We start from the raw sequence: 10,342 nt of genomic DNA, 5'->3' as shown, positions 1-10,342 counted from the left end.
CCTGATCACCTTGTAACCTCCCTGGCGCTTAGAACAGTGCTTTGCACATAGTAAGCGCTTCATAAATGCCATTATTATTATTATTATTATTATTATTAAAATGGGGATGAAGCCTGTGTGCCACACATTGGACAACCTGATCACCTCTTAACCTCCCCAGTGCTTAGAACAGTGCTTTGCACATAAGTAAGCACTAAATAAATGTCATTATTATTATTAAAATGGGGATTCATTCATTCTTTCATTCAATCGTATTTATTGAGTGCTTACTGGTTGCAGAGCACTGTACTAGGCGCTTGGGAGGTACAAGTTGCAACATATAGAGACGGTCCCTACCCAACAGCGGGCTCACAGTCTAGAAGGGGGAGACAGACAAAAAACAAAACATATTAACAAAATAAAATAAATAGAATAAACATGTACAAGTAAAATAGAGTAATAAATATGTACAAACATATTCATTCATTCAATCGTATTCTTACTGTGTGCAGAGCACTGTACTAAGCGCTTGGGAAGTACAAGTTGGCAACATATAGAGACGGTCCCTACCCAACAGCGGGCTCACAGTCTAGAAGGGGGGCTCACAGTCTAGAAGAGGGGCTCATTCATTCATTCATTCAATCGTATTTATTGAGCTATTACTGTATGCAGAGCACTGTACTAAGCGCTTGGGAAGTACAAGTTGGCAACGTCTAGAGACGGTCCCTACCCAACAGCGGGCTCACAGTCTAGAAGGGGGGATTCATTCATTCATTCAATCGTATTTATTGAGCGCTTACTGTGTGCAGAGCACTGTACTAAGCGCTTGGGAAGTACAAGTCGGCAACATATGGAGACGGTGCCTACCCAACATTGGGCTCACAGTCTAGAAGGGGGAGACAGACAGCAAAACAAAACATATTAACAAAATAAAATAAATAGAATAAATATGTACAAGTAAAATAGAGTAATAAATATGTACACATTCATTCATTCCATTGTATTCTTACTGTGTGCAGAGCACTGTACTAAGCGCTTGGGAAGTACAAGTTGGCAACATATAGAGACGGTCCCTACCCAACAGTGGGCACACAGTCTAGAAGGGGGGCTCACAGTCTAGAAGGGGGGCTCATTCATTCATTCATTCATTCAATCATATTTATTGAGCGCTTCCTGTGTGCGGAGCACTGTACTAAGCGCTTGGGAAGTCCAAGTTGGCAACATCTAGAGACGGTCCCTACCCAACAGCGGGCTCACAGTCTAGAAGGGGGGATGAAGCCTGTGAGCCCCACATTGGACAACCTGATCACTTTGTAACCTCCCCAGCGCTTAAGACAGTGCTTTGCACATGGTAAACTCTTAATAAATGCCATAATTATTATTATTATGAATGAATGAATGACTCTCCCCCTCGTCCCCCTCTCCATCCTCCCCATCTTACCTCCTTCCCTTCCCCACAGCACCTGTATAGATGTATATATGTGTGTACATATTTATTACTCTATTTATTTTACTTGTACTTATCTATTCTATTTATTTTATTTCGTTAGTATGTTTGGTTTTGTTCTCTGTCTCCCCCTTCTAGACTGTGAGCCCGCTGTTGGGTAGGGACCGTCTCTATGTGTTGCCAACTTGTATTTACCAAGCGCTTAGTACAGTGCTCTGCACACAGTAAGCGCTCAATAAATACGATTGATTGATAGAAGAGGGGATGAAGCCTGTGAGCCCCACAGTGGACAACCTGATCATCATCATCAATCGTATTTATTGAGCGCTTACTATGTGCAGAGCACTGTACTAAACGCTTGGGAAGTACAAATTGGCAACATATAGAGACGGTCCCTACCCAACAGTGGGCTCACAGTCTAAAAGTGGGCTCACAGTCTAAAACCTGATCACTCTGTAACCTCCCCAGCGCTTAAGACAGTGCTTTGCACATGGTAAGCGCTTAATATATGCCATAATTATCATTATTCTATTTATTTTATTTTGTTAGTATGTTTGGTTTTGTTCTCTGTCTCCCCCTTCTAGACTGTGAGCCCGCTGTTGGGTAGGGACCGTCTCTCTATGTTGCCGACTTGGACTTCCCAAGCGCTTAGTACAGTGCTCTGCACACAGTAAGCGCTCAATAAATACGATTGATTGATTATTATGCATGAATGAATGACTATCAATGTTAGGGCGACCCAAAGCCTCCAGCCCAGGCCACGCCCCTTGTGGGCGGGGCCTCCCCATCTGCGCTGCTGACGCTTCCAGCGAAGGCCACGCCCCCATGTGGGCGGGGCCTCCAATCAGCAGCGCGATGGAAGTCTCCAGCCCAGGCCACGCCCCCTTTCGGCGGGACCGCCAATCAGCAGCGCGATCGAAGCCTCCGCAATCCAGGCCACGCCCCCTTTCGGCGTGGCCGCCAATCATCAACGCGATCCAAGCCTCCAATCCAGGCCGCGCCCCCTTGCGGGCGGGAACCGAACACTTCTCCTTCTCCCGCCGCTGACGTCATCGTTTCCCTGGCGACGGGGCCGGCGTCCCCCTCGCCCAGCCTGGGCCACGAGGGCGAGGTAAGAAGGGTCATTCATTCATTCATTCATTCAATCGTATTTATTGAGCGCTTACTGTGTGCAGAGCACTGTACTAAGCGCCTGGGAAACACAAGTCAATCAATCGTATTCATTGAGCGCTTACTGTATGCAGAGCACTGTACTAAGCGCTTGGGAAGCACAAGTCAATCAATCAATCGTATTTATTGAGCGCTTACTGTGTGCAGGGCACTGTACTAAGCGCTTGGGAAGCACAAGTCAATCAATCAATCGTATTTATTGAGCGCTTACTGTGTGCAGGGCACTGTACTAAGCGCTTGGGAAGCACAAGTCAATCAATCAATCGTATTTATTGAGCGCTTACTGTGTGCAGAGCACTGTACTGAGCGCTTGGGAAGCACAAGTCAATCAATCAATCAATCGTATTTATTGAGCGCTTACTGTGTGCAGAGCACTGTACTAAGCACTTGGGAAGCACAAGTCAATCAATCAATCAATCGTATTAAGCGCTTACTGTGTGCAGAGTACTGTACTGAGCGCTCGGGAAGCACAAGTCAATCAATCAATCAATCGTATTTGAGCGCTTACTGTATGCAGAGCACTGTACTGAGCGCTCGGGAAGCACAAGTCAATCAATCAATCAATTGTATTTATTGAGCGCTTACTGTGTGCAGAGCACTGTACTAAGCACTTGGGAAGCACAAGTCAATCAATCAATCAATCGTATTTATTGAGCACTTACTGTGTGCAGAGCACTGTACTGAGCGCTTGGGAAGCACAAGTCAATCAATCAATCAATCGTATTTATTGAGCACTTACTGTGTGCAGAGCACTGTACTAAGCGCTCGGGAAGCACAAGTCAATCAATCAATCAATTGTATTTATTGAGCGCTTACTGTGTGCAGAGCACTGTACTAAGCGCTTGGGAAGCACAAGTCAATCAATCAATTAATTGTATTTATTGAGCGCTTACTGTGTGCAGGGCACTGTACTAAGCGCTTGGGAAGCACAAGTCAGTCAATCAATCAATCAGTCAATCGTATTGAGCACTTACTGTGTGCAGAGCACTGTACTAAGCGCTTGGGAAGCACAAGACGGCAACATATAGACGGTCCCTACCCAACAGCGGGCTTACAGTCTAGAAGAGGAGCAGCGGGTTCTCGCCTGTCCCGCCGTCGACCCCTGGCCTGGAATTTATTACTCTATTTATTTATTTATTTTACTTGTACATAGCTATTCTATTTATTTTATTTTGTTAATATGTTGGGTTTTGTTCTCTGTCTCCCCCTTCTAGACTGTGAGCCCACTGTTGGGTAGAGACTGCCTCTATATCATCGATTGTATTTGTTGAGCGCTTACTGTGTGCAGAGCACTGTACTAAGCGCTTGGGAAGTACACGTTGGCAACATATAGAGACAGTCCCTACCCAATGTTGCCAAATTGTAATTCCCAAGCGCTTAGTACAGTGCTCTGCACACAGTAAGCGCTCAATAAATATGATTGATTGAATGCCCTCCCTCCGCACATCCACCAAGCTAGCTCTCTTCCTCCCTTCAAAGCCCTACTGAGAACTCACCCCCTCCAGGAGGCCTTCCCAGACTGAGCCCCCTCCTTCCTCTCCCCCTCCTCATCCCCCCCGCCTTACCTCCTTCCCCTCCCTACAGCACCTGTATATATGTTTGTACATATTTATTACTCTATTTTACTTGTACATATTTATTCTATTTATTTAATTTTGTTAATATGTTGGGTTTTGTTCTCTGTCTCCCCCTTCTAGACTGTGAGCCCACTGTTGGGTCGGGACTGTCTCTATCTGTTGCCAACTTGTACTTCCCAAGCGCTTAGTACAGTGCTCTGCACACAGTAAGCGCTCAATAAATACGATTGATTGATTGAATACCCTCCCTCCGCACATCCACCAAGCTAGCTCTCTTCCTCCCTTCAAAGCCCTACTGAGAGCTCACCCCCTCCAGGAGGCCTTCCCAGACTGAGCCCCCTCCTTCCTCTCCCCCGCTTTACCTCCTTCCCCTCCCCACAGCACCTGTATATATGTTTATACATATTTATTACTCTATTTTACTTGTAAGTATTTATTCTATTTATTTTATTTTGTTAATATGTTTTGTTTTGTTGTCTGTCTCCCCCTTCTAGACGGTGAGCCCGCTGTTGGGTCGAGCCTGTCTCTATATGTTGCCAACTTCTTCTTCCCAAGGGCTTAGTACAGTGCTCTGCACACAGTAAGCGCTCAGTAAATACGATTTAATGAATGAGGGCTAGGCGGCGGCCGAGGCTAGACTTTAGTTCCCTTTCCCCAACTGCCCGAATGAGCCCCCCGAGTCCTAAAGTCGGTCCTGCGTCCCCATGGCCCGACCTCAGTTGCCGTGGCTTGTTGGAGGGATGGGCAAGAAGAGGCGGTAAGCACTGGGGTCGAAGGTCTGCAGCCGAAGGACAGTGCACCGCTCCGTGGGAATAATGATAATAATAATAATAATAATAGCATTTATTAAGCGCTTACTATGTGCAAAGCACTGTTCTAAGCGCTGGGGAGGTTACAAGGTGATCAGGTTGTCCCACGGGGAGCTCACAGTCTTAATCCCCATTTTACAGATGAGCTAACTGAGGCACAGAGAAGTTAAGTGATTTGCCCAAAGTCACACAGCTGACAGTTGGCGGAGCCGGGGTTTGAACTCATGACCTCTGACTCCAAAGCCCGGGCTCTTTCCACTGAGCCACGCTGCTTCCCCAAGAAGAGGGAGTGTGAGCTCGCTGTGGGCAGGGAATGTGTCTCGTGCTATAGTGTACTCTCCAAACCGCTTAGTACAGTGCTTTGCACACAGCGGTCGATGATGATGATATTTGTTAAGCACTTACAGAGAAGCAGCGTGGCTCAGTGGAAAGAGCCTGGGCTTTAGAGTCAGAGGTCATGGGTTCAAATCCTGGCTCTGCCAGTTTTCAGCTGTGTGACTTTGGGCAAGTCACTTGACTTGTCTGTGCCTGTTACCTCATCTGTAAAATGGGGATTAAGACTGTGAGCCCCACGTGGGACAACCTGATCACCTTGTATCCTCCCCAGTGCTTAGAACAGTGCTTTGCACATAGTAAGTGCTTAACAAATGCCATTATTATTATTATAATTTCATTATGTGTGAAGCACTGTTTCAAACACGGGGGGGGGGGGGGGGATACAAGGTGATCAGGTTGTCCCACGTGGGGCTCACAATCTTAATCCCCATTTTAATAATAATAATGGTAGTATTTGTTAAGCGCTTACTACGTGTCAAGCACTGTTCTAAGCACTGTGGGGGGATATAAGGTGATCAGGTTGTCCCACGTGGGGCTCACAATCTTAATCCCCATTTTACACTGAGGCACAGAGAAGTTCAGTGACTTGCCCAAAGTCACCCGTCTTATAATAATAATGATAATAATAATAATAATAATAATGATAATAATAATAATGGCATTTGTTAAGCACTTACTATGTGCAGAGCACTGTTCTAAGCGCTGGGGGTGGATACAAGGCAATCAAGCTGTCCCACATGGGGCTCATAGTCTTAATCCCCATTTTACAGATGAGGTAACTGAGGCTCAGAGAAGTTAAGTGGCTTGCCCATGGTCACACAGCAGATATGTGGCGGAGCCGGGATTTGAACCCATGACCTCTGACTCCAAAGCCCGTGCTCTTTCCACTGAGCCACGCTGCTTCTCTGTAGTCAATAATCAATAAATATGATTAGTAATATTTAATCATTATTGAAACGATGAATGAAATGAATGATGATGAATGATGATGAGTTGGAGGGAGAAGTAGATAGAGCCCAAACTGGAACAGTTCCAGGATTTTTTTTTTTTTTTTTACTTTAAGGGCACAATACTTTGGCCATCCATAAGCGTCTTATGCTCCTGGGCTTTGCAAATAAATGTATTTGCATTTAGGAAAAAGGACTGGCTTTTTTTCCATTTTTGTTTCTTATGGTACAGTTTGTTTCATCCTACTTTTCAGGGTGAATCTGCAAGTTATGGACTACCACTGGCAGTAATCACTAAATGTAAGTAAAAAGAAGTGAATGTATCGCAAACTGATATCTAGGCCTAGACAATTGTTTGTGTATATTTATGTTCATCACAAACAAGAATTGATGATTTTGTTGTTTATAACTTGTATTTAATGATTTGATAAGTAAGTGAACTCCCCAGATGCTAGGAGTAGTGAAGAAAATTAAAATAATGGGATGTCAGTATCCATCTTTATTACATTAAACAACTTTGCCATAGGGAATACTTTTGTTGTATTAAAAACAAAGTAAGATTTCTCTAATCTGTTTTATTGCTTTAAAAGCAAAGCAAGATTTCAGAATAAAATAATAATAGTAATGGTAATAATTGATATAGGTGGTAAGCTCCCTCTAAACTGTGAGCTTGTTGTGGACAGGGAATGTTTTCTAACAACTCTGTTTAATTGTACTCTCCTAAGTTCTTAGTACCATGCTCTATACAATGAGTGCTCAATAAATATGACTGACCTACTAGCTGCTAAATTTTGTATAGATTTAACACAATCAGAACAGACACAGCCCTTGCCCTTCATGGTGGGGCCCACAGTCTAAGAGGGAGAACAGGAATTTAATCCCCATTTTACAGATGAGGAAACTGAGGCATACAGAAGTTAAGTAATTTGCCTAAGGTAACTACAGGCAAACAGCAGAGCCTGGATTAGAATCTAGGTCTTCTGACCCATGATTCTGTGCAGTTTCGCCTAGGCTACATGGCTTTTCACTGTTCTTTGTAGATTTTCTTAACAATGTTAATATGATGTTCTCATGAAAGCCTGTATTTTCAAGTGCTCTTGCACTGGTGAATTAGATTTTACTGTGTCTCTGTATTTTGACCACTTTTTTGAACAGGGCCAAGCTGGCTTTCAACAGCTAATAGAGTTGAGTTAGGGAGAAAGCAGTAGTTATCTTTTCTCCCCTCCCAAGCTATTCTCCTACCCGACCCAAGTGACATTTGGCTCTAAGCTCTTCGGCTGACCCAGGTGCAGCATAAAGAAAAGGCTCCAAGTGACCGGTGCAAGTTTTAAGTGTTGCACAAACCAGCCCATGCAGATATTGCCCAGGATATCCGTGGGGCAACTGGTGTCATGCTCTTAAATCCATTGTATAAGAACCAAATCATAAATGGACAGTTTTCACGGGTTTTTTTTTAAACTTAAGGGTTTACATCATCAAAAGTTTTTCTGCCTGAAGAATCTCTATTTCCATTTACAGGCTGCTCTCCACCCTTTAAAACAGATTGCTTAATTTCGTGCCGATCACCCTGGGGTCACTTACTGAATATCAATGCTAACTAATGGTGATGAATCTCTAGATAAAAGAATGTGATGAAAAGCCAATATCACTATTTCTGTTTTACCAATGAGAAACCTAAGACACTAATTGGTTTAGTACATTCATCCCAAAGAGTCTGTGGCCTAGGTAAATCTCAGAATAAAATGAAAGCAAGTACCTGGGTGAAATATTAAATGAACATACCTCAACTCCCTTAGCCATGAGGCAGGTCCAGTTCACTCCAGCTTCAGCTATGTGAATCTAGGTCTAGGTATGTCCTAGAAAGAATCCTTAAGAGGCCAGATTGGTTCATTAGTTAATTCAGGAATTCCCTATGCCAGGCCTCAGCAGCCCACAACATGTTGTTAGATTCTTCCTGGCCTTCCAACTTTTGAACTTCGACTTTTCTCTGGGTTGTATGCAGTCCTAGCATGGCAGTATTTGCTAGTAATAATGTTGGTATTTGTTAAGTGCTTACAATGTGCCAATCAATCAGTCAATCAATCGTATTTATTGAGCGCTTACTATGTGCAGAGCACTGTACTAAGCGCTTGGGAAGTACAAATTACTGTTCCCAAATTACTTGGGAAGTACAAATTACTGCTTGTTTAGAACAAGCACTGTTCTAAACGCTGGGATAGAAACAAGGTAATCAGGTTGTCTCACGTGGGGCTCAGAGTCTTCATCCCCATTTTACAGATGAGGTAATTGAGGCACGGAGAAGTTACTTGACTTGACCAAGGTCACACAGCTGACAAGCGGCAGATCAGGGATTAGAATCCACGACCTCAGACTCCCAAGCCTGGGCTCTTGCCACTAAGCCACGCTGCATCCCACTAAGCCACTCTGTATTGTTGTCCTAATCTTCAGATCTCCACTCGACTAGCAGGGACATCAATATGGGCAAAAGCACCCAGAACAACAACACCCCAGGGAACTGAACTGGTCAGTCGCAGAAAAGTTAGAGAATCCAAAAGCCAGAGGAGAGAGAAGCAGCTCAAAGCCAACCCTCAGAAGTTGGTCCCCTTCTTGCTTCTTTCCCACAGCCTTCCTTCTCTTTCCTTCTCCTCCCACACTGAATCTCAGAACTGGTATGCTGGGGGGGGGGGGGGGGGGGGGGCGGGGGGGGAAAGGGCCTTGGTAATTCCTGTTCTGTATATGTCTAATTCAAGTCTGGAATAGTGATAGAACCCTGAAAATATTACATGTTTTTGACTTCATCCCAAATTTATGTTTAACAATGTAATAGAGACTAGCTCATCGCTCCAAGGAAAGTGGGGTGGGGTCCAGGGTAGGGGGAGTAGAGCAAATCAGGATGGGTCTGAGAGGCATTTTGTTGTCTTACAAAGTTGTCTGGGTGTCCTGCCGATTCTACTAATCCCAAGGTGAAGGGGTTGAACTACAGTCCAACCCTGTGCTGACTCCCCCTACAAGTCATAAGACAAAATCGGACCCCAGCCTAGTGCCCACCACAAGTCTGCTTCCCTCCCCCTACAGTAATATGGTGCCATCCAGGTTTTGGAAAACTCAGAGTTGATTCCCCCCACATTCATTATTCTAACCATCCACTCTCATGCATGTATTCAGAGAGATTTTTGAGTGCCCCAAAATGAAAGGTTTAAACATTTCGGTATAGACTGACTCCCTGACTCTTTCCCTGGGAAATACAATGCAACTCTCTTTTGCTTTAAAATTCAGTCTTTATCTCGCTCGCTCTCTCACACACACAAACCCTCCATTCATAGTTTGTGCCTTGAGGCTTGCCGGCAGGGCTTGCGATACTTACATTAATCCAAATTTAAGAGTAAAGGTGCTCCTGCTGATAATATTCTCAGATCAGAGAAGAGCAAAATGAAGGAACTGGCAGCTGAAACTTTAATAGTAGGAACTGTAAGCTGAGAACTTAAATAAAATGTGGATCTGTATGATAACTCAGACATGTTACTGTACTATATGTATAGCTGGGATTTTTACCCTGAGTAAACAGAAAAAAAAATTAAATCTACCTATCATATATATGCAGGTGGGCATTTTTGATAGGATAATAAACTGCTGATCCAGGATCCTGATGGCGTTGAGACCAGAGATGAGCACTAATGTGAGTATGACTGGAACTTTCTAGTTTCATTAGACCTCAACTCTAGGGTTAGAGATAGGATTAGGGTCACTCTGGAGTTATGAAGGTAGTAGGGCAGTGCTACCTCTGAATCTCTGTAGGGAAACAAAAGAGCCTACATGTGATATATAGAATCCTTCTGGTATTCCCAGAGATGTTGAAGCACAGTGGAAACTCCTTTTTACTGGAGAGAGAAGAGGATTTGGAGAACTGTTCAGAGGGCCTCCAAAAGGTGGGGGCCCCTTGCTCCATACCACCGTGGCAGAAACAGGAACCTGGGCATCCTCAGCCCAGGGTTTGGCTATAAGAACTACATTTGTGACTCTTGCAGACATGCAAAGGTTCCACGGTGATGGAAAAAAAAAGCTCTCGGTATTACTGGC

At 44.3% G+C, this 10,342-nt stretch overlaps 1 protein-coding gene across 1 annotated transcript in view; it reads left to right on the top strand.

The window, feature by feature from the left end:
- The first annotated feature begins 2,465 nt into the window (after positions 1–2,465).
- TTC29 (tetratricopeptide repeat domain 29) overlaps positions 2,466–10,342 on the top strand; it is a 161,167-nt gene continuing 153,290 nt past the window's right edge. Inside the window, exons 1-3 of the mRNA XM_038755243.1 lie at positions 2,466–2,537; positions 6,520–6,565; positions 9,867–9,941. Coding sequence (XP_038611171.1) covers positions 9,912–9,941 — 30 coding nt within the window. The 5' untranslated portion in view covers positions 2,466–2,537; positions 6,520–6,565; positions 9,867–9,911. The remainder of the gene's footprint in view (positions 2,538–6,519; positions 6,566–9,866; positions 9,942–10,342) is intronic.

Source organism: Tachyglossus aculeatus, chromosome 12 (assembly GCF_015852505.1).
Source record: "Tachyglossus aculeatus isolate mTacAcu1 chromosome 12, mTacAcu1.pri, whole genome shotgun sequence".
NCBI classification, from domain to species: Eukaryota; Metazoa; Chordata; class Mammalia; order Monotremata; family Tachyglossidae; genus Tachyglossus; species Tachyglossus aculeatus.
Note: the sequence above shows the minus strand (reverse complement) of the source record. Positions and strands in the feature narration are given on the sequence as shown.